This window comes from Felis catus, chromosome C2, assembly GCF_018350175.1.
Source record: "Felis catus isolate Fca126 chromosome C2, F.catus_Fca126_mat1.0, whole genome shotgun sequence".
Lineage (NCBI taxonomy): Eukaryota > Metazoa > Chordata > Mammalia > Carnivora > Felidae > Felis > Felis catus.
This window is the reverse complement of record NC_058376.1, coordinates 122,158,679-122,183,101: the sequence shown is the minus strand read 5'-3', so window position 1 is coordinate 122,183,101 and position 24,423 is coordinate 122,158,679. Positions and strand designations below refer to the sequence as shown.

At 52.3% G+C, this 24,423-nt stretch overlaps 1 protein-coding gene and 1 long non-coding RNA gene across 2 annotated transcripts in view; one reads left to right on the top strand and one right to left on the bottom strand.

Moving 5' to 3' along the window:
- SPSB4 (splA/ryanodine receptor domain and SOCS box containing 4) overlaps nt 1-24,423 on the top strand; it is an 81,962-nt gene that overhangs the window by 13,468 nt on the left and 44,071 nt on the right. Inside the window, exon 2 of the mRNA XM_006936390.5 lies at nt 2,443-3,289. Within this exon, the coding sequence (XP_006936452.2) occupies nt 2,596-3,289 (694 nt within the window). The 5' untranslated portion in view covers nt 2,443-2,595. The remainder of the gene's footprint in view (nt 1-2,442; nt 3,290-24,423) is intronic.
- LOC111562296 lies at nt 709-12,184 on the bottom strand. Its single transcript, XR_002745429.2, has 4 exons — nt 11,776-12,184; nt 9,582-9,715; nt 2,817-3,474; nt 709-1,568 (listed from the first exon to the last, which is right to left on the bottom strand). It is a non-coding gene; the product is annotated as an uncharacterized LOC111562296 (long non-coding RNA).

Here is a 24,423-nt window from a genome sequence, read left to right as displayed (position 1 = left end):
GGTACATTAAAGTCACCTGCCTCTGCTGGGTATCTATCTGCCTGTTCTTCCTTGTTATTGTCTGTAGCTTTTGATCTGAATTTTGGTGCTATTATTTGGTATGTTAGATCTTTAATATTGTTGCCTCTCTTTGCTTTGGAGATACCTCTTTTTAAAAAAAAATTTTTTTAATGTTTATTTTTGAGAGAGAGAGCATGAGTGGGGGAGGGGGAGAGACAGAAACACAGAATCTATCGGAAGCAGGCTCCAGGCTCCGAGCTGCCAGTACAGAGCCCAATTCAGGGTTCGAACTCACAGGTTGTGAGATCATGACCTGGGCTGAAGTCAGATGCTTAACCGACTGAGCCACCCAGGTGCCCCTGGAGAGGTCTTTTATATGTAGCATATGGTTGGGAGTTTTGTCTTATTTTCCAACTTACTTTTTTTTTTTTTTTTTTTACTATGGCCATTCATTGACACAGCTAGTGTTTCAGGCTTAGTTTTACTATCATATTTTATGTCTTTGTGTTATGATTTCTCTTGCTTCTTACAGCAGAATCTTTCAGTGTGCGGTCTTTTGTGTTGTGTTCTTTCTGACAGTTTGGAAGCTTTGCACTTTAGTTCTTCTAGAGGTTGCCTTTATAACTATGTAAGATGCATTTTATCTTTTTTTTTTTTTTTAGACTGTGCTAGTTGTCTCCCTTCTGAAATAAGTGATCACAAAATTACTTTACAAATTTAGTCACAATTTTTATATGCTTTGTGACAGCTTTTTTCCGGTGAATTTTCTTGATTTGCCATTTGTTGTTGTTGTTGTTCTCTCTCTCCTTTATTTCTCCTGTAAGCATCTTTGACTATGTCGTGTGCTAATTCCTCTAGATGAACGTTTTGCAGGGGATTTATGCAGAGGGGAGGTGCCAGGAAGTATTTTAGGAGCGCAGGATTGCTCCCGGTTCATGGTAATTTTGTTCCTAGGACTGAGGCCGTGATTTCTTTTGGCCTCGCTTCTACCCAGCAGCACAGTTCTGTAGCTATGGGCTTCCCCCAATCTCCCACTCTGCCTCAACAACACACTGCTTCCTGTGACGATGGCAGGCCTGTGGTTTTCTTGCTACCCCTGCCCTCCTCTGTCCTCAGGCTGTCCGAGGCAGCTCCCACTGCCAGACCACATACCCTGCTCCCACTGTTCTGTTTAGGAACCATTGGTTTTTTTCCATCAGAGAGTGCCAGCTACTGGTTGGCTCTGCCAGCTTTAGCCGAGATCTGCAGCCACAGGTGTTTTCTGTAGGTGTTTTCTCACCCCCGTTTGATCTTCGCTGCTTTTGGCAGTCCTTGACTGTTTTTGGCAGTCTTTCCTTATAAGTTGTGGTTCGGGTTACAAATGTGTTCTGGTTTTGCTGAAGATAAAATTTGCATTTCTCTTTCTCTTTCTCCTTTATTTTAGGCGATTTGGGATATGAAAAGAAGTAACTGTATTCTGCTATCTTCGGGCTGTCTAGTGTTGCAAATTTTTACGTGCTCTGGTTTCCCCCAGATTAAACATTAGCCAGAGCTCTCTGGATAGGGTTGGCATGTGCTGAAGTTGGGGTCTGCAAATAGAAGGAAAAGAAAATGAGAGTTGAGAATAAAATAGGAGAGTTAGAAAGGAATCCATAGTATACTTGCCGTGCTGTGTAGCAGCAAGTTTCTTTCCTTCTCCGTTTGGACTGTGGCTGGGAGTGGGCCACTGTTTGGGTGGGAGGCTGTGGCCAGGCAGAGCAGGGCATGAAAAATGCCTGCCTCTTGGTCTGTCTCAGGGCAAGTCATTCTGAGCCCAGCAGCTCTTAGGCCAGAGAAGCGAGGGCACGTACCTCTGCCCTGGACTAGCTGCCGGGCTCACCTCTCCATCTTTCCCCACACCCAGGGCTTGTCCAAGCAGCCCAAGCACTCTGGGCTCTGGCTGGCCTCCTAGAGATGGTGGCCAAGTCCTCCTCCCTGAAAACCAGGATCTTGCCTCGGAGGAGGTTGTCCGGGGTCAGTGTTGTTAATGGTGTTTACGCGCCCAAAGAAAAAGCATGCTTATCCGAAGGGAAGGGGTGCTTGTGGGATTCCCAGAGGCAAACCTGCCCCCAGAGAGGAAAACCTGCCCCCAGAGTCTCAGGCTTGGCCCTTTGTATTACTGTCTCTCCAGATTACCACGCCACCCAGAGGGTGCTATTTATCCCCATTTTACAGATGAGGAAACTGCAGGCCACGCAGCTTCGAGTTGGAGACAGGCATTTCGATGCAGTTTTTTCTGGCTCCAGAGCCTGGGCCCCAGCTCCCTCATTCCCCCTGCCTCCCGCTCCCCTTCCCATGGAGACCCCCCACCCCACCCTCAGATGGCTGTCCTGTGTCCATGTTCACGTTATTATTCACGCAGCCCCTGGGCATCACTGGCTGTCGGTGCTGCTGTTGTAACCCGTGCGCTTTGCTTCCTTCCAGGAGCTTGGGCCCCTGCCCCAGCCCGGTAGAGGCTGTGGAGGTGTACGGTCCAGAAGCCTGGTACCCAGCCCGGCGGCCCATCCCTGGCTGTGGGGAGCGGAAGCTCCCACGAGGTAGCGGTGGCCTGCAGCGGCCCCCTCCCGGCAGCGAGCCATGGGCCAGAAGCTCTCGGGGAGCCTCAAGTCGGTGGAGGTGCGAGAGCCGGCGCTGCGGCCGGCCAAGCGGGAGCTACAGGGAGCGGAGCCGGGGCGGCCAGCGCGGCTGGACCAGCTGTTGGACATGCCGGCGGCGGGGCCGGCGGTGCAGCTGCGGCACGCGTGGAACCCCGAGGACCGCTCGCTCAATGTCTTCGTCAAGGATGACGACCGGCTCACCTTCCACCGGCACCCGGTGGCCCAGAGCACCGACGGCATCCGCGGCAAGGTGGGCCACGCCCGGGGCCTGCACGCCTGGCAGATCAACTGGCCGGCGCGGCAGCGTGGCACCCACGCCGTAGTGGGGGTGGCCACGGCTCGAGCCCCCCTGCACTCCGTGGGCTACACGGCACTGGTGGGCAGTGACGCGGAGTCGTGGGGCTGGGACCTGGGCCGCAGCCGCCTCTACCACGACGGCAAGAACAGGCCGGGAGTGGCCTACCCCGCCTTCCTGGGGCCCGAGGAGGCCTTCGCGCTGCCGGACTCGCTGCTCGTGGTGCTGGACATGGACGAGGGCACGCTCAGCTTCGTGGTGGACGGCCAGTATCTGGGCGTGGCCTTCCGCGGCCTCAAGGGCAAGAAGCTGTACCCGGTGGTGAGTGCGGTGTGGGGCCACTGCGAAGTCACCATGCGCTACATCAACGGCCTTGACCGTAAGTACAGAGTGGGGGTGCCTGGCGGTTTCAGAGGCGGCCTGTCGTGGGACCAGTTGGGGAGGGCGGCAGGAAGCAGGCGAGGCCCCACCTTCCGTGGTCGCTGGGTATAACCCTGCCGTGTAGAGGACGTCGACTCGCCTTTACTGGCTTGGTGATCTTGGGCTGTGCCTCAGTTTTCCCACCTGCAAAAGTGGCACAAGGACAGTAACCTTGGGCGGGTTGTTGTGACGATCACATACCATAATAATGTATGTGACGCGCTGAGAACGGTGACTGGCGCCTAATAAGGGGCTTCCTGTGTTGATGCGAATCATGAATCATGAATCTGTGTTATGCAAAATGAGGTCTCCTCTGTGCCAGGCCTCAGCTCACAGCAGGAGGAGAGGGACGGTGGAAGATAGAGTCCCTGCACACGAATGCCATACACTCTGAGTTAATATGTATAATAAGTGTAGTAAGTGATGATAATAACGACTCTCCTGTATTGACCACCAGCTGAAGGCAGGGACTGGACGCTCAATTCCCAGCTCTTCCTGGTGAAGAATAATCATCTCTAGCTGATTATTGCCTCCTGGGAATGAGAGCCAAAAGTTGTAGAATCTCTTAATTTCTCCAAGAGGACCCAGAAATCTAGATCTGTGTGAAAGATCCCAATTTTCAGGAGTTGGCAGCTGCTGAAAACACCACTTCGTCAAACAAAACACCCTCGCAGGCTGTAGGCAAGCCCCCAGGCTGCTGGGGTTGATCCCTGGCAGCTCTAAGCCTTCCTGTCCTTTAACACGCACCATCATGCTGTCAGGCAGCTTCAAAATCACGGCAACAAAAATGGTTATGTTTTTAGGAGGGAGTCATTCGGAGGCAGGGTGGCCTCTGGACAGAGGCATCTATGGCCACCAGCTGAGTGGAGCCTTGTGGGCTTATGCACTCCTCATCCAAATAGACTTCCTGCCACACCCCTGACACAGCTCACAGAGGCAGGTGCTTAAAGCCTGAATTCCAGTTTATTCATTTCAAATGAGAGATATAATTGCCCCCATTTCAGGGAGCAGAGCTATAGAGAGCCAGGGTCTACCTAGGTCATCTGTCAGCCCCTGAAACTTATTCTTTTTCCACGCTCCCCCCACCTTCAGTTGAGGCGCTGAGAGTAACACCCAAGAAAAGAAGTCAAGAACAAGATTTTACTCAAGTAAAATTTATATTTACTTGAGTATAGGTTAGGTTGACTGTTTTCAAGGGTGCCAGGCCAGCAGAAAGTGGCTGGTGTGCTCAGCTCTCTGGTGTAATAGGTGACATTCTTGCTCAGATTTCCTTTTCACGGTTGTTGAAATGAGATTGCCATTGATTGCAAAGTGTTGTTCTGTTTTCTCTGATTTATCTGGTTAGATCTCAGAGCAGCTGAGTGTGTGCTGAGAAGGGCTAGTTTAATCATCCCAGTGCCCTGTGGAGAATGTCTGGAACCCTCACAGACATGGGGCGCGGGCAAACCCAGTACCAAGAAAACCAATGGCAACAGCAAACACCCTTTTCAAGCAGAATTGGGAAATTTACTTGCCAGAATTTATCCTGGGACTAGAAGGGTGGACTTGGTGCACAAGGCTCTGGAGTCTGACATGCCTTAGTTCCAACTGCATCCCCAGTGCTCAGTGGTTTTGCGTCTTCAGTCATTCTAATGCCTTACAGCTCATTTTGCTTGTCAGTAAAATGGGACAGGATCAGGTCTCTTTCACAGCTGCTGTGAGATCTTGTAGCTGGGATTAAAGGCTGACATTGATACCCAGCAGGAGCTACCTGAGCCAGCAATTGGGCCCCCAAGGTGGGCTTCCTCTTGGGTATTGATTCACTGGTATTGATGCCCAGCTATTATCTGTTGCTTGGTTTTCAGGCACAAAGCTGAGATGCTAACAAGGTCATAGACCGTGGCTCCCCCATGCGTGTTAGGATCAGGAGGAGTCAAGCCCTGGTATCCTCCTTGGGGCAATGTTGGTGGGGAGCTAGGTGGGAACAGATAGTTGTAATGGGGGCATTTTGAGTGCTTGGATCCTTCAGGTGGCTGGAGAAGCTCGGTGAGGCTGAAACGTGGACTGTTCCATGCTTCTCCCCACTGGCGGTGATTTTTGAGGTTGGCTGAAGCTGGAATGCTCCTCGAGGAGGCAAGCAAAGGCCAGGATGTCATGTGATGCTGGCCTGTAGCATCTGTTGTTCCATGTCAGGATTGGCTTGTCTGCTATGACACTGGCCTGTTCTCCAGCTAGAAGTAATGTTCTCTATCATGGGCAGGGTATGATTGCAAAAAGGAGGAGCTCAGCAGAGGCACCTGGCTGGCTCAGTCGCTTAAGCGTTCGACTCTTGGTTTCAGCTCAGGTCATGATTTCACAGTTCATGAGTTCAAGCCCCACATTAGGCTCCACACTCCTGCTTGGAATTCTTTCTCTCTTCCTCTCTCTCTGTCCCTCTCCTGCTCACTCTCTCTGTCTCTCTCTCAAAGTAAATAAGTCAACTTCAAAATTTTTTTAGAAAGGGGGGGGAACTCAACTTTTCTGTGCTTTGAAAGGCCATGGTCAGCCTAGAGCAAGCCCTGACTACGGAGTGGGCCATAGGACATGCTGCAGTGGACTCTGATAGGGGCTGGTTGGGAAGGGACTGTGTGATGCCCGTAGCTGGGACCTGGGCTGATGTCCACCAAGGGCATCCTGGGCACCGGAAGGCGTTTGGCCTCAGGGAGTCCCTGGGCAGGGAAGATGACCCAATGTGGGGTTGTGTACGTGAGAATTCTGTGCCAACATTGGTTGCGGACATGATGTCAAGTCCCCATTCTCAGACCCAACAGGGATGTAGGGGAACACAGTCAGAGACACGTTCTGGAGCAGAAAGGCGGGGCTGCTCTCTGGGGTTGCTTCCCCGGAAGATCATCGGGGAGAGAGCTGTGCCCTGGGCTCCTCACAGACTATGTTAGTGTGGCCCTAGCATTCACCAGAAGGCCGGGCGCAAGGATTACCGCTCTGAACCTCACTGTTCTCCTTTGTAAAATGGACGTAGTAAAGCTCGCCGACACAGAGCAGTTACACGGCAAGTGGTGCTTCTGCTTTCATTAGCTAGGTGAGCGGAGCCAGGTCCTGGGGTTGACCTATGGGTTACAACAAAAGTGGCCTCAATAGAAGCTTCTCCTCTAATGTGACGGAAGGAAGTTGACGGATATCCTTTTCTCAATTTTTGAATTTTTATGACTCTGAAAGCAAGACCTAAAAAGGTCTAACCTCATTTAACTCGGAAGCGTGTGTTCGCTGGGGGCAGGAGCTCCTAGAAGCACGTTTTCCTGTTGCAAATGTGTTCTTCGGCCGTGGCATGGAGTGAAGTGGCTCTACCTCGCAGAGTTTGCTGCAAAGAGCTGCAGGACCCCCGGGGGCTCTGCCATCCAAATGAAGCACAGAACCAAGGCCGGGCAAGTGGGCAAGTCTCCAGATGACCAGATCCAGGGCCCAAATAATAACAGCAGTAATAGCACACCAGCAATAAACTAAACTCCCTCTTAGGTGGTGCTGGGCTCTATTCTAAACACTTTACAAATTTTAACTCATTTAATCCTTGTAACCACTCATTCAGCCAATGCCTGTATTATCTCATTTAAAGTGAGGAAATTGAAGCACAGAGAGCTTGAGTATGTTGCTCAAGGTCACCAAACTGGAAACTGGGGGAACTGGGATTCAAACGGGAGGCATAGTGGCCCAGCGGGCCCCTTGTGGAGACGTTTGCAGAGGGGGCAAAAGGGAAGGAACAGGAAAGGCTGCTCCACCAGGCTGGGTGGCCACGCAGCCAACTGGACTTTTCCTTCAGCGGTGGGTCTAGGTGAGACTCTGAAATGCTATGCTGGTAGCTCTCCTCACTCCTGCCTTCATCTCTAGCCCTCAAAGCTCTTGGCTCAGCACAGAGCTCCACGGGGTGTTCTAAAAAGTTAGCTGCATAAAGACAGCCCCAGCAGTGGCTGTGAATCAGGCATGCTTTGGTCGCTAACAGGAGAATGTCACTGAAAATGTCCCAACTGCTGTGAGGTTTGGCCCAACTGCTGTGAGGTGGGCCAGGCCTTTGGAATCTGCTCCAGGATGGTTCCCGGAGTTGCTCCTCTGCTCCCTGGCTCCTCCTTCCACATGTTGGAGGCCAGGAAAGTAGGTTGACAGAACGGCTTTGTCTCCTGTCTTGGAGATCTTGGGTGGTGAGTGGAGTATAAGTGACACCGGAAGTGGAGAGGAGCCCCAGACAGAGACGCGCAGGCTTGGAGTGCCACACGGCTTTGATTCGAGAGTCATATAACGATTACAAGGTGTTTGTTTGTTTATGCCATTCATGTTTCGTGCTCTGGGCCAGGCATTCTTCTCTCCCTCTCCCTCTCCCCTGCCTCTCTTTTTTGTGCCTACAATAAACATGGAGGCATTGTGCTGTTATTATCTCCATTCTGTAGATGGGCAAATGGACTCTTGGAAAGGTAAATTAGTGAATGTGCTCAAGGCCACACAGACAGGCAGCAGTAGAGCTGTGCTTAAACCCGGGCCCAAGCACTCCTGTGCCCTGCCTCCTGCTGTCTAGACCATCCCTGACTCCATTTTGCCCACCAAGTAGGGCCTGATTCCACAGAGCAGGTGTCGGTGCCCAGGGCTCATTTTCTGGGGTGGGGGTTGTGGGGGAGAACGGGAAACATAGGATCTGAGGTCTAATTGGCAGAGAGGGCTTGGCCACCTGCATCGGGCCGGGGAAACTGTATTTCCAGACGTTGTTCCTAGATGGTTTAATTGACCTGCCAACAAGTATTTATTGGCGCGGCGGCTCAGCAGAAGAGGCTGGCAGCCAGCCAAGGCTTCTGGTATTGATGAAGGCCAGAGAGAGTTTTATACCGAGATGAGTACAAGGACACCATCCCCTTGCCAGAGCCATCCTCCAGTCTGCACTGAACTCACCACCTTCCTGCTCAACTCCCATGTGTCTCTCCCAGGTGACATGGTCCTCCCAGTCTCCCTGACTTTGAGACTCAGCTCCTCTTTGCTCCTGACGCAGGGCCAGACCTGGTCTCCCCTTCGCCCTCTGTCATATCATTGTGCCCTGACCCCAGCTCACCCCCAGCCCTCAGCCCAGGCTGTCCCCTGTGTACTCATTCAGCACCTAGTGTCCCTCATCTGCTCCATTTACTTTTCCACATGTGTGCCTTCTTTCCCTAAGTAGATATGAAATAAGTTCCTTAGGACGAGGGACGGTGACCCAGGAGGCATGCGTGGGGAAGCCACAGAGACTTAAAAATATGTATGTATTTACTTATGTTTGTCTTTTTAATGTTTATTCACTTTTGAGAGAGACAGACAGACAGAGTGGTGAGCAGGGGAGGGGCAGAGAGAGAGAGAGAGGGAGAGGGAGGCACAGAATTGAAAGGAGGCTCCAGGCTCTGAGCTGTCAGCACAGAGCCCGATGAGGGGCTCAAACTCATGGACCATGAGATCATGACCTGAGCCTGATGCTTAACTGACTGAGCAACCCAGGTGCCCCTGCATTTACTTTTGAAAGGCAAACTGAAATATAAACATGACAATGGAATACCCCTCTCCCCTACACCCATCAGCTCCCCAGCAACCTCCCTTAACAGTTTCTCGAGTTTCCTTCCAGAATTTTATGACAGAATTTTTACATGAGTGTGATCATGCTGTAAACATTGTTCTGCATCTCACTTCCCCCTTAATAGATCTTGACGATGATTTAATATGATTAATGTAGAGCTGCCTCATTCTTTATTAACAGCTGTATGGAGTTTCTTGGTATGGCTGTCTCATAATTTAATAATTCAGACCCCAGGTTTTTGACATTAAGGCAGTTTCCAATCTTTGAGAATGATCATTTGATTCCGATTTAAGTTTCATTTCTGCCTCCTGGCCAATTAACATCCTCGAGCCATTGTTTTCCCATCTGTGCAGTGGGAATAATCGTATGTACCTTTGCATCATTGCCGCATGAGAAATGATGCAGAAACAAAGCTTGGTCCAGCATGTGGCTCCTAGGTGTGTGTGCTGCAGGGGGCTGTGGGTATTACTGCGCTTACCCTGCATGACCGATTGGACCGTGTCCAGTGCTGAACTCATCCTGGACACTTGATGAATCTTGTGAACGATTTGGCTTCTTGTTTAAGATATAGTAGAATGACATTAATTTGCTGTTACGGAGGCTTCGGACAGTGCTGGACTCAGATCATTTGAGTCGCATAATCTGGTCCTTTCGTAGGGTGAATGTCAGTGCGGTAAGTCACCGGGTCCCTTACCTGCACAGAGCGGGTCCACAATGAGCGTGGCTTGCTCTTCTGTTGTTGCCACTGCCGCTGCTGAAGGTGGCGGTTCTGGGAGGAAGGGACTGCATCTCAGCTTTCTCGGCCACCCGCTGTTGCACCCCTTGGAACTGAGGACATAGTAGGTGCTCAGTAAGTACACGTGAATATACTGGCCTCCTACCACCCGGCACAGCTTTTCTTTTCTCTGCTGCAGCGGGACCTGAGTCACAGTTAGCTGGAACAGAGGGAGGCTGGCTACGAGAGGCCGCCCTCTTGAAGCCTGACCCTAGAGTGACCCATTCCCGCCTCTCATTGTGTGTGGAGCACAGCACATCTGTCCCCACACTCAGGCCAGGCGAAGGCTGCACGATGGGCTGGGCAACTCAGTTCAGAATCTTGACCTTCAGAAAGTGGCCCCTGCCCTTTGTTTTCCACAAAAAGGAACAGACTTTGAGCTGAAAAAAAGCTTTTGCTCAGACACCGTGGCCTGCTGTGAGTGGGGGTTTCTCACGTTTGAACAGCGGTGGGTAGGTTCACTCTAGGAAAGTCCTGCCTGCAGGAAGGGGGCTCTGGAGCCCAGGCTCAGTCAGGAGAGTGTCACCACGGGCCGGGTTGCAGTTACACACGGGGCACTGCAAACAATGCGTGCCTGCCATCTTCCTTTCAGAGGGCGTCAGTGTGGCCTCGTGGGACAAGCTAGGGCTCACTCCTGACTGGGCTGCTCATTAGCTGTGACCCTGAGCAAGTCACTTCACTTCAGAGCCTCAGTTTCCTTATCTATAATAGTAATAGAAACATACCATGCCACAAGTTGTCATGTGGATGATATATACAAAGTAAGTGGGCCAGTGCCTGACACATAGTAGATACTGGAAAAAGTAGGTTTCACAATTGCGGATTATGACAATTGCAGCTCCCATAGATTGGTAAAATTACTGTTAGAGTTATTAAATGTGGAAATACTCATTGTTATTGAATTTTGGTCCACGGGGCGCCTGGGTGGCTCAGTCGGTTAAGCGTCTGACTTCGGCTCAGGTCGTGATCTCATGGTTTGTGAGTTCAAGACCTGTGTTGGGCTCTGTGCTGACAGCTCAGAGCCTGGAGCCTGCTTCAGATTCTGTGTCTTCCTCTCTCTGCCCCTCCCCTACTCAATCTCGATCTTTCTTTCTCTCTTTCTCTCAAAAATAAACATTAAAAAAAATATTTCGGTCCACATTGTGCAATATGAGGGATTTCACATAAGGGAGTATGTTGGTTTGGGGAGGTTTTTGACTCTTTTATCTTTAAGATACTTGGTGGAAATGCCACCTGAGGTTCAAAGACCACTGTGAGTTTGTCGCAAATGAGCTGGGAGTGTTTAGCCTTCCTTGTGAGCAGTTTCAAAGGTTTCCCGCTAAGTGTCTGGTTTAAGCATTTTGTAGTTCCCGGTGGCAACTTGGTTGGTGAACGAGTGTTCAGCAAGGATGTCCAAGTAAGTGACCCCCTTGCCAGCTGTGCCCCACATGCATATTCAGTGGGGGTGAGCTGCTGAGGTGGGGGTGGGCCTGAGGGGCAGCATCTGCCTGAGAACAGATGGTCAGTAGGCCCGGCTGTGGGCCAGCCCCTGCTGGACCTTTGGAGGAAAGGGAAGGGGGAGTAGGTGGCCGGTCTCCACTCTTCGGGAGCTGGCAGGAGGGTGAAGGCAGGCCCCAGGCGTTATAACTGGAACAGATGCCATCCAGCAGCCAGTGCCAGACCCCCACTTTACAGGTGGGAGCTGAATGGACCAGAGAGCTGGGAGGACGTGCCCAAGGTCACCAACTAATTAGCCTAAAACCCAGACTGCCAATCCCCCTTGAAAATGCACCTCGCTGGAAACAAGAGAGTGAGAATCCAATGCAATTTGTGAGCTCATCTTGAAAAACTCTGACATAGATGACAGAGGACATAGGAGTTTAAGAGGAGAATGATGCCTTCCTAGAAGCAGCCTTTGCAGTTTGAGCAAAGTTGAAACCCTCCATGGCTTCCCAGTGCCTCCTACATGTCAGAGACCCTGTCCCTACCCCTCTCAGACCATAGAGCAGGGAGTTCAGCCCAGAGACCAGAGACCCACCGGTCCCTTCATTTATGGTGAGCTGGGCATAAGTTTCCTAACTTCTCAGTTTCTCAGTATTCTCATCTGTAAAGTGGGTCTGATGATGGCACTCACCCCATAGACTTGTGGTCAGCAGTGCTTCTCAAACCTTAACGTGCATTCAGGTCAGCTGGAGATCTTGTTAAATGAGGTTCTGACTTAAGAGGTGTGGGCCGTGCCCGGGATTCTGCATGTCTGACAAGCCTCTAGGTGATGCTCATGCAGCTGCATGTTGAGGGCAGGGCACAAGATAAGACTTCCACATGAATGGCTTGTCCCTTACTTCCACCGTCCTCACTCTGATCATGCAGCCAAGCCAACCTGCTTATTCCTCTGCGCCTTGGTCTGTGCTGACCTCTTTGTTGGAATTGGCCTGTTCCTCAGGCCCGCCCCCCTCCCCTCATCAAAGCCCAGTGTTACCGAGCCAGGCTCTGCCCACTGCCCCTCCTGCCTGGCTGACGTGAGGGTAGTTCCTGTGCCCTGCCCCCCGACACTCCCCAGCCTTCCGATGTCCACCTATGCCTCAGCATACTTCCTTCATTTCCCATCCAGCCCCATTTTCCTCTTGTTCTCATCCTCCCCAACCACCGTGTGACCCAGTTTACCTGTCCTGGAACCCCAATTCACACAGCTGTCAGCAAGGTATACACAAGTAAATCCTTGAATTTTCCATCAGGGCAACTTTGTTTGGGAAAAGATTACTGCAAATAGAAACGGCTCTTTGTTAAACAGTTATTGAGCACCTACAAAAGTCCACATACTGCTTGGCGCTGCTCATGCATCACATCGTCTTATTTAGACCCCCCCCAGCCCCATACAAATGTTAGAAAGTGCCCTGTGCACATTCGCTCATCAAATCCCCACAGATGAGAAGGTACTGTTGCCCCGCTTCCCACAAGAGGAGCCTGAGGCCAAGGGAGACGGAGAGCCTGCCCACAGCACAAGCTTGGAGGCAGCCGTTTGCACGGGAATCCAGGCCGCCAACCCCAGCACCCCCACCTCTAACCTCCAGGCCGCACAGGGTCACGGCGAGCCTTCCTTCAGCTTTGCTGGTGGTCTCGAGCCTTAGCAGAAGAGTTTACTGAAGCTGGCATCGGCAGACCCACTGCCACGGCATTTAAGCCCCCTAAATACAGGACATCCGGACTGTGTTCATTCCCACCTGTGCCCGTGGGAGCGGTGCTGACGCGGAGTGGGTGGTGCGGTGGTAGCGATGAACGGAGTAAGCAGATTTGCAGGACGGTGTTGAAACGACTGGGGAGAGCAAACAGCCTGCCAGGCTGGCAGCAGCATTTGTTTGCCGCGGTCGGGGAGCCAGCTGACCCTCCCAGTCGTGTCCCTTGGTTAAGGCAAGGGGGCAGTTAGCATGAGTTACAGCCCAGCCCAGACACTAATAAGGCTGCTTGTCTGAGGCCTTCCATAATTCAAGCTAAGCCTGTCCCGTTTAAGGGCCGTTCTTCATCGCATCTTCCAAGACTCGATGCCTCCTTAATGATTTATTTGCTTGGGATGAAATTAAGCCGAGACAGCGTGAGCTTGGAAAAAATACTGCCGGGCTGGTTCTCCCCAGTTCTTCATCCTTAGTGGCGGCCGCTTCTCTACACAGAGCTGTGAGCCCCGCTTCGTGACCTACCTGCTGGGAGCCCCGGGGGGCACGGGCGGCCCTGCCACAACCCTCTGGGGCCACACCTGATGAGGCACCTGGTGCCTCGCATCTTGCCCACCTCCCAGGCTGGCGACCCCCCTGGGGAGCAGCGAGGGGTGGGAGCTGCCAGCAAAGACATCGCTGTCTTGGCTTTGGAGCCATTTAAGTAGAAGCGCTTGAGGTGATCCATTTGGAGCTACGGCCGTGTTCCAGATCTTGCCCTATTTGTTGATGTTTCTCCCTCAAAATGCATTTCATGAGAGAGTCCCAGGGTGAGAGTGGGTTTGCTTCTGGTATTTAGTGAGGTGGATGACAGATCTCTGCCTGAGTCTGGGCCTTGCTAGGAGGGGCATGTGGGAGCCAGTTTATCTCCCTAAGTGTGGCCGCCTCTGTGGGGAGGGGCCGGAGATATGGCCAAGGGCCACTCACGTGGAGGCCGGGTGCCGAGTGAGGGTGGGACGTTTAGTCCAGCTCCTTTGGAGTTGCCTCAGGAAAGGGGTGAGTGTGAGGGTGTGTGAGGACTGAGTGGTCCAGGAACGGGAGTGTGCTCATGTACCTCACTGCTGCCTCAACGGGTTGAGTGTCAGTGTTGGGTGCCTGAGTTTGGAGAGGCTGCTTTATTCCCCTTGTTGCCTCCTGGGGTGTCCCAAGGGGTGTTGGGGTCGATCGGTCCACCGTGTGGAAGTTCTGCCCCAAATCAGTCCCTCAGCCAGGGCTCCAGGAGGTGGAACATACCTGTGTGTGCCACTTCTGCACCTGTGGGATGGCCGAGGTGCGGTCTCGCGACGTCCGGAGCCACTGCTTTTCTCCCCGTCGACAGAGACTAGGTCGCCCCCTTTGCCCTCGTGTCCTCAGCATCTGGCACATGGTGGGTTCTCAGTGACCTCTGTTGAACGAATGACTAGATAACCGAGGGTCCACGTGGCAGGGTGAAAAACCATTGCAGGTTTGGGCGGAGGAGGACAAGGCCCAGGGAAGAGCACATTCCTCCTACAGCATCTGCACAAAAGCCTTTACAAGCTTCCTGTTGAAACTTCGGGGAACGGAATCCTAAGAAGTTTCCAATTAGCCGGGAATAGTAAATTAAAATTAGTCGCACTCTGCCCACAGCCAGTAATTTGATCTTGGTGTAAATAAGCCGTTGCTCTTCGCTCAACCGCATGCCGTCCTGCGGGGGCCAGTCCGTCCCGCGGTGTAAGGAGGTGATTTATCCTTTCACTCAGTGTTTGTGAAGGGCCTGACCTGTGCTGACCTGGGCGGGGAGCCGGGCTGCAGTGGTGAGCAGGGGAGGCGGGGCGGGCTTTCCACTCTCTGTGGAGCCACAGTCTGCTGGAGAGCCATGGTCACAATAAGAGAGGCTTTTTATCACTCAGCTTATCAGTCAGTGACTATTTTTTAAAACATCTCCTGTGTGCCAGGCACTGGGGGTACTCTGATGGCAATTTAGGAGAAAAGACAGAAACAGAAAAAAACAAATAAATGCTGTGATAAATCCAGACATGGAAAATTGTGGTTAAATGAGCAAAACGGGGGACCATGATGGGAAGGGGTGTCTCCATATGCTGCTGCTGGGGATGGGCCCTGGAGGTATCTATGGTAAGGTGGAGGCAGCCCTGGGAAGATCTGGGGAAGAGTGAGTTGGTGGGCACCAGGCGGCAAGTCTGTGGCCAACAGGGCAGCCAGCAAGGCCGGGTGTGGTGCAGGGGAGATCAAGGGCTGGGAGACATAGGGGTTGGCAGAGGCAGGACTTGGGGGCCTGCAGCCTGTGGCATTTCCTTCCATCCTACAGACTCAGATGATTCACTGTTTTTTAAAAAGTCATAAACAACCTTATTTTAAAGAAGCAATATTTAAAGTTCCTTTTCCACTGGGACATGTCTCCTGGTTCTACCAAATGACACGCGCTGTTGGACGTTTGGTGAAGGTAGCTTTGTTTGAGGCGGGTATTGCCATTTCCATTTTTACAGAGGAGTTGATTGAGGCCCAGAAAATTTGAGAGCCTTGCCCAGGTTGCACGGTGAGTGGGAAAGCTGATTTGAACTCCATCTTTCATTTTTCCACATTGTCACTGCTCAAGAGGCGGATCCTAGGGGGGTGTGTATGTGAGCATGACAGGGCTCCGTGGGTCTACTAAGAGCCATCTGGCAGTCCAGATGAAGGCCCCAGAGAAGGGGCCTCTCCAGAGCAGGGAAGCCCATGGGGACCTGGGTAAGTCTCGCCCCACACGGTTCTTTTGTTCCTCCAGGCTATTGAGGGTGCTGTGGCTGGTGATTTGTGGTTCACAGTCGTCTTCCCTATCTGGGTGGTGGGTGGGTGACCCAGGGCTTGGAGCCACCACTGTGGCCAAGGTCTGGGCCAGCCACTGTTGACTGTGCTTCTGTTCCTCCGTGTCCTTGGCTGCACCCTGGGAAGGGGGACACCTGGGTGGGTTCTGGGCAGGTAGGCTCTGCCTTCCCTTCTGTCCCCTGGCATGATGGAGCTCCAGGGATGGGACAGATGTCTTTTGGCTTAGGCGCTTGTCACCTCCAGGCCGGGTGAGCCACCCAGGAGGGACATGGCAGGTGGAGGACTTTGTTTCCATTTTGAACGACACCATCAGCATCCCTCAGTTATTCAAGGCGTTGTGGCAAAATGGATTGTTGAGATATGTGAGTTGAAAAAACATTTTCAGGCTGAAGTAACTTGATTTACCTAGAGTCTGGTGTTGGGTGGAAAAGAGAAGGAGGAGTTAAGTCCTGGAAAAAAATGCTAGATTTGGAGCCAAAAAAGCTGGTTCAACCCATTCCACCTTGGCCATTAGCTCTGTGTGACGTCGGGCAAGTTACCTCACCTTTCTGTGCCTTTATTTCTCTACCACTGGAAGGAGGGGATTGGACAAGATGACCTCAAAGCATCTCCATTGTTCTGTTTTGCTATCTAGTGTTGAGACACTATCTGCACATGTTGACAAATATTTTACACTGCTGTGCTGTTCAGTACAGCAGCCGCTAGCCTCATGCACCTGCTTGGATTTGAGTTTCAATTAATGAAAGTTAAGTTAAACATTCAGTGCTTCAGATGCACCAGCCGCATTCAAGTGCTCCATAGCAACATGTCGGTGGTGGCTACCATATTGGATGGGTACATGCAGAGCGTTTCCATCGTCACACAAAGTTCTCGTGGTCAGCGCTGCTTTCAAGCCCCTGGGGAGGACTGGGGAACATAATAGAGGGGTGCAGGCCTCTGTTCCCATTCTGGAACTATTCTGGGGTCAGTGCCAAGAGGAGAGTCAGCTTTCCCCTGGGCCTGGCTTGAGCAAGGCGGGTGTAGGAAGAAGATTCAGCACAGATGCCCGTCCAGGGAGTGTTGGGCACAACCAGGAAGGAAACCTTAGAGAATGTCAAAGGTCCTGGGTGAGGAGAGCCAGGAGGGGGCCAGTGACAGAGGTATGCAAGGAATGCCAAAGAGGAGGGCCTGGGGACAGCAGGGGCCAGGAGCCCCTGGGGAGGGGCGGCTGCCGCAAGGAAGAAACAGGTCTGGACACCTGGGTTCAAGATCCGAGAGCAGCCATCACCCACCCCCAGGTCTGTGTCCTTGGGCAAGTTTCTGAGCCCATGGAGCCTCCGCTTCCTTTTGAGTGAAAGGGGAGGAAGAAGAAATGAAGGTTTTGATGGAGATGAAATAAAATCAGGCTCTTGAAAGCCCACTGTCAATGGTACGGCCAAATCATGTTAGAGAGTGCTTCACAGAGCACTGTTGACGATTTGTGTTGACTTGTAGTCACAGACGGGCTTCAGCTGTGATTTTAAGGACCTGAGGTGTCTGTCCTGTCTTTCCAACTGGATGGTAGGCTCTTTGGAGAAGGGGACCAGCCCGTTCTTCCGGTGTCTCCTTAGCCCCGAATACTCAGGCACTTTGCCTTTGCTCAGTTGAATGGAACAGGGCCGGTGGCCACCATGTGGGGGGCCATGCTGGCTTGTCCTCTTTGCTCCTGACCCGGTGGCCTTTCACCAACACCTAGCCATGCTCTGAGAGTTGTTGAACACTCTCCTTGTCCCTGACACATAGGCACATCTGGCTAGGTCTGGTTGTCATTTTCTGAACCCATGGCCCATCTCAGGCTCCGACCCCAGCCCCACTGTGTGTAAACAAATCAAGGGCAGAGGTCAAAGGCCAGAGCTGGGCTTTGCCAGTACCTCGCACATGCTGTTGGCAGGAAGCAGCCTGGTGTCTGGTTTCATCATGTAGGCCCCCGCCCCACGCAGAAATCAGCTTTTTGTCTGCATTCCTAGCTGGGAGGTGACATTTCTGGCCGGCTTGTCAATGATGGATTGCCTGCTACACACCAGCCCTGGGTAGGTTCATTGCTCAGGTCTGGCTCTGGCTCTTCATGAAGTCTGAACCATGGGCGTGCAGAGCACAGAGAGGGGAGCTCGAATCCCACCAGAGCCACCTTTCCTGCCACAGAACTGGTACGCTTCCCAAAAAAAGTGGCAACGAAGATAAGTCAAAGAACCATTTGATAAACATCTCCCAGCCCCAAACAAGTGTTTTACACATATATGCATCCCATCCTTTTGGCCCCGTGTGGGTCATATTAATATCCCCATTTCATGGATGAGGAAACTGAGGCTGCTAGAAGCTAAAAGGTCGCAGGGCCAGAACTGGAATTGGAACCTTATCTGTCTGACTCCAAGTTCAAAGGCTCCCTTTCAGGAGGTCCTGAAGGCCTCCTTTCTTGCTCCTGGCATCTTTCCTCTGATCACGATGAGCTGTAGCAGAGTTTTTAAACCATCTGATATGCCCTGTAGCATCCTTGTTTTCCTTGCTTAGCCTCAACTCAACGATCTGAACTTCTCTAGATGTGTGTTTAAGGCCAGGTTTTGCGGAGCTGTGTGACCTAGGCCAGCCACAGGACCCCCTCACCCCCTGAGCCTCAGGTGTCCTCACTAGACAGTGGGGACACCATACGTATCCAAGGAGTTAGAGGGATGGAGTGCCCCAGTCCATGGGAACTGTGCTCTGTGGTTTTTCTGTTGTCCCCTTGCTACCCACCCACCCCCTACCCCAAATAGAACCCTGGATGGTGCCCCTCTTATTCAGGAAATGTCCGCCACAAGACATAGGACAGGCATCGGCCCCACTCGGGCCCCATTTTCTCAGCCTCTTGTCAGGAGGGAGGCCTGGGGAGCAGGGGCCCTCATTGTGCCCCTTTCTCTAGGCCACCCCAAGGCGATGTGCCCTGTGTGTGGCCTCCCTCCGCAGAGCCCGCGTATCAGAACTTCCATCACAAGTATGGCCCCAAAATAAATAAACATTAAAAAAACAAGAGTATGGCCCCCAGTCCTGAGACCAGGCAAATTTCACCCCCACACTTTTGCTTATGCTGTGCCCCCTGACTGGAGGCCAGCCCCACCTCTCCGTCTGCCTAAAGGTATCCTTTCTCACAGGTCAGAGAGATGCCAACTTCATTTTTAAAGTCCTCTTTAGTGATCTCAGGCTGGAGTAACAACATTCTGTACCATTGGAGCACATCTGGGTGGATAGTAGGGGCCTGCAGGGTTTGTAACCCAGAAAAGATGAAGGCATGACCACCTTCCTGGTGACACATCTTCGGACGTCGTTCTCTGTGGCTCCTCCTTGCTGGACTCTGGCCCCTGTCACCTCTCCCTCCACTAACTCCAGAACCTATGGAGGCCCTTCAGGGCAGAGGGGAAAGGCTCTGAATTGGGCAGAAAGCCCGAGCTTGAATCCTAGCTCTGCCCTTCCAAACCGCGGGACTCTGCACTTTTGCTTTGTTCCCATCATCTGTAAAATGTGGCTAATAATGGCTCTGCTGGAGGGTGACAGAGAGGCCAATGAGCCTGCCAGCATGAAAAGCCTAGCACAGTGCCCAAGGCCTGGCATCACTGGATGGAGCTCAGGTGGCTGTTTCTTCTCCCAACAGTAACAGCATGTGATATACTCCCAGGTGGATAGTGGGCACGCAATAAAGACTTCTGAGTTCTTTTCAATCTTTCTTTTGTAATGTTGCTCTATTAAATGCAACCTGAGGCACTCCAAGGCCCAGAGCAGAAGCACAGTGCTTGCTCAGCCTTCCAGGGAGCCTCTGCCTGGCCCTTCCATCCTCCTCCCCGACACCCCTGCCCTGGCCCCTCTTTGCCCTCCTCTCCATGCCGCCTGGGCGACTGCAGTGGCCTATAAATCAAACCTGTCCCTGGAGACCTCTGACCCAAACCAGATGGCCCTACATTGCCAGCACGGAGTAACCCAGCTTCCAACAATGCTTGACCCCTCCCGTGCCTGACCCAGGGCCTTAGAGCTCCTTTACGCAGCTGCCCTGTCAATCAATCCCAATCCGTGATCCAGGCTCTAGCTGGGGGCCGTGACCTCTCAGAGACACTTAGGGACTGCCTTGGAGACATTCCATTAAAGCCATATAAAGATCTCTGGAAGGTTTGTGCTGCCTGCTTTGCCACACCAGGCCAGGGAGTAGCCTGGCTCAGTAGCCCCAGAGCTGGTGTGCTCTGTGCAATTTTCGACCCCTCCTCCAGGAAGCCTTCCCTGACTACAGCAGTTACTGTAACTTCTATGGCATAGAATGTCTGACGGCCCCAGGCACTCACTCATATATTGTTCATTCATTCTGCATTTACTGTGCTTCCTTTGCCTGGGCCCACTGGGAAGCTTGGACGTTGCCCTTACCACCCGGTGTACCCAGAGACAGCTATGGATATAGAGTATTACAGGACAAGGTGTTAGGAGCTACAGTGGAGCAGGAGACCCAGAGCACTGTGAGAACTTAGAGGTGGGTGTACTATAACCTAGGAATCTAGGACAGTTTCCCAGGGAGGAGCACTGAAGCTGAGTTTTGAAGGATGAGTTGGTGTTTGCCAAATGAAGGTGGGTGTGTTTCAGACAGAGGAACAGCATGTGGCAGGGGCAGGCATGGGGTGTGAAGCAGCTTGATAGATTCAGGACCTACAAACTGGAGAGCAGATGGAAGTCTACCTGGGGAATAAAGCGGGGCTAGCGGTGTATTGGGATGAAATAGGTCTGGCTGTGTGTGGCCAAAAATTGCCGCTAATATAGGCTTACACAAGAAGAGAGATTCATTTCTCTCTCGTTTAAGGTAAATCAGGAAGCAGGCAGTCCAAGGATATTGTGAGCCTCCGTGAGGTGATCAGTGCCCCAGGTTCCTTTTGCCTGCTACTCTACCTCATCAGCTTGTGACTTCTATTCCCAAAGGTACCATATGGTATAGAATGGCTGCCAGAGCTCCAGCTTTTGCACGCACACTTCGGGCAGTAGGACCAAAGAAGAGGTGAAGGAGGGCACACTCTTTCCTTTAAAAAGATGTCTCAGAAATACCATATCATGCTTCTGCTTATAGCTCAATGGTCAATATGTTATCACATACCACTCTCGGCTGCAAGGAAGATGAGAAAGGTAGCTCTGGTCAGTAGGTGCTGCCTGTAATACTGTTCTTCTGCGAAGGATCCTGAGGCCCTACCTTGCCTTTGTGGGAAAGAAGGCGGCTCAGTTAATAATGCCTCCCTTCATTGTGGGCATGGAGCCAATTAGCACGCATTCCCGTGTTTGTTCACAGCCAGAAGGTCCTCTCCCCAGGGATTCCCATGGTGTTTTGGTGCACTTCCTGCAAATAGAGCCAAGCGCATGGCCAGTCAGTCTCCAAAGCCCCAAAGCTGAGCTGAATTAAGGCAAAGGGTTTCTTGGTGTTCTGCAGTCTGATTTCGTTTCTGATCTACCACCTCCTTAAGGCATCCATTGCCCTTCCCTAAGCCGGGATTTGCAGGGAATGGGCTGTGCAGTGAGAGCATGGACTAGGAGGACAAGAAAGAAATACAATGTCACTAAATAGCTGCAGCCTCATTCCTCAGTGAGGAGAACTCCGAGAATGCAATAATACAGAAAGAATTTGAGGGAAGTTTTGAGCCATTTTATTTTCACAGCTGGAAATGGATTGTCTCCTGGTTTAATTTCATACCTGCCGTGTGCCAGAGCCCCCTTTGCTTAGCTGTGAAATGGGGCTAATACTACCTACCTTGAGAGGCTGTTTGGAGACTCACATGAAATAAGAGAGGGCAAAGCAGGGAAGAGACACCGAGGATGGCAGATGGGAGCCTAGGCTCTGGCCTCCAACTGCCTGGGTTCCAATCCTGACTCTGCTACTGGTTACTGTGTGACCTTGCATATGTTACTTAACTTCTCTGTGCCTTGGTTTCATTATGTGAAATGGGGATGATAATAATAATAATAGTACCTACCTTGCAGAGCTGTTGGAAGGCTCACCCGTATGATAATGTACAGGAAGGGCTTAAAGCCTGGCATGTGATGTGTGCATGTAGGAGGTTACAGCTCCAAAAAGCACCGTCTTTGGGTAATTGCTCCTCTTCGCCATTTCCTTGTTTGTGAGATAAGGATAACGTGACCTCCCTTGCAGCCTGAGGATTAGTGACAATAACTGTAAAGCGACATGTAGGACACCTGACGAGTCAGAACTATGGTAAAGATTATAATTATGATACCTTGTCCCAGGCTCTGTCAACAGCTCCTTTACCTAAAAACACTATAGATGTAGGCTGCTGTTAAGGTTCCTCCTGGGGCAGCTGAGGCCTAAGGGCTGGCCCAAGGTCACCCAGCTGCTGAGACATGAAGCTGAGGTTTGACTTCCTGGGTGAACTGACCCGGAGCCTGCGCTGTCCTCTTGGGAACGTCAAGAGGAGCAGGCCCTGGGATTAAGAGGGGAAGGGCTGGGGGTGGAGGACTCCCAGAGTTTCAGGAACAGCTGCCCCTGAGGTGATGCACAACCGAGGACCAGGGCTTCTGAGCCGCTGTAGTCGGATTTGCATGCGGGACCTTGACCCTAGCTCAGAGGACGAGCTCCTGAGACCTGCCTCTGAGGAGGGCTGTCCTTGCCGCATGTGGCCGGCAGTGTGGCCGGCAGCAGCCGGGTGACAGGCATGGAAGGCGGTGGGGCTGGGCTGAGGCAGGCCTGGATCTCTCAGCCGCATTTAGACCCTAGCTGCAGGCAGTGGGATCCAAGGGAGGGGCTGGAGAGGCACCAAGAAAGCCACATTTTTGGAGGATTCACAGTACGTGGAGGGATGGCAGACACTGTGGACTTTGCGCAGACAAGATTGGAGAGTGGAGCGGGAGCAGGCCACAGGGGGAGGTCACTCAGGAGACAGACCCAGCAGGAGGCGAAAAGCCTAAGGTGTGCCGGTGGAGCCCCGGTGTCTGGGTCCCGACGATGTCAGGACCTGTGACAGCTGCTTTATCTGATGATCTTGTTTGATCCTCAGAGTCCTGGGAAGCGAGTGTGACGTACCCATTTTCCAGATGAGGAAGCAGAGGCTCAGGAGGTGAAATGGCTTGCCTGAGGTTGCACAGCCAGGGAGCAGCAGAGCTGGACCTGGGCCCAGAGCCGAGTACCAAGGTCGGGGCCCTGCTCTCTGCCTTGCCCACCTAGGCTGCCGTGGGCAGGGGGAGAGGCAGAGTGGGACGGGGAGCAGCAGGTGAGGAGTTGCTGCCTTGTCTGTGGCAGGAGTGGGCATGGTGGGACCCTTCTGTGTTTACAACCTTAAGGAATAGACTTTTCTTTAGGACGCAAAAGTTTGGTTGTGCTCAGTGAGCAGGAAAATGGAAGTGACCCTGGAGCAGAGATTTAAAGCCCTATTGGCCGTTTAGGCAGCACTGTGTTTAATAGCTTGGGACCACAGTGTCAGAGTGATAAATCCACTGTGCATCGTGAGGTGGGGAGCTGGCCTCCTGGGGTCTCCCTGCTCTCTGAGTTCCACCAGGACCCAAAACTCCTTCCAATCTGTCTTGGAAATGGACCCGGCCCTGGACTAGAGAGGCTGTTAGCACCAGCTTCAAAAGGTGACGTCGCCAATGTTACACGGGAAACACAAAGAGGGCACAAAGTGATACATATGTAAGTCCACAAGTACGAAATTAAAGTACACACTATAAAAACTAATGCTAGAAGGCTATGCTCCAAACAGGTTATCTATCCAAGGTTACTTCTAGGCAGGAGCAGAGGTAGATTTCCTGTTTCTTTGTGCTCAATGCCCCTTACAAATCAACACACACACAGGGATATAAAAAGTGCTCTCCATCCATCCCCATTTCCTAGCAGATTCTTGGGGTGCCCATGCTTCATCCCCCCAGCCCACTGGGTTTCAGAGCCACTGTGGTGGGCGTTCCCAGGGCCCGTCGCTTTGGCATTGTGCTGGCTTCCGTCCGCTCTGCTCTGTGCTGAGCTGCAGCGGCCCCTCAGCTGGGTGCAGCTACCACCTGGACGTACCCGTGGGGGGTACCCGTCAACTACTGTGAGGAGGGGGGCCAGGGGATAAATGCCTCCAGCCCCCAGGACAGCTTTGAAGCGTGACTGAGGGTTGCTCAGAGGGACCTGAGAGAATAAGGCCAGGTGCCCCCATCTGTGTGAGCTCATTAGCATACCCTTTCTTGGGGCTTCTGGGTGGTTCGGCTGGTTAAGTGTCTGGCTCTTGGTTTTGGCTCAGGTCATGATCTCACGGTTCATGAGTTCGAGCCCCGCATTGAGCTCTGCGCTGTCATTGTGGAACCTGCTTGGGATTCTCTCTCCTTCTCTCTGTGGCCCTCCCCTGCTTGTGCTCTGTCTCTCTCAAATAAACTTTAAAAAACAAAAACCATACCCTTTCTTGTCTTCCTCCCTTCCCTGTTGTACTCTGCCCTTTCCCTCATATTTTCAGACATCACGTACCCCCCCCCAAAACTACCTGCTCCCCTCATCTCAGGGGAGCCCCAACCAAGAAAAGCCCACACTGACCAATTTCTGGAAGAGCTCCTCAGACGTCTTCTAGCACATCTGTATCCACAGCTAAATACTGATGTGTGCACTTGCTTTTTCGCAAAGCACAAACGGGACCAGACTGTACGTACCATTCTGCAACTTGCTTCCTTTGTGACTCAGTGGAACACTGCAGTGGGATTTCAGGTGCCGGTGTGTGCACTTAGCAGCCCTTCCTGGCGACCTTGATCCTGCTTATTGTGGACAGCCAGGTCCCCCAGGACGGGACCAATCCCAGCTAGAG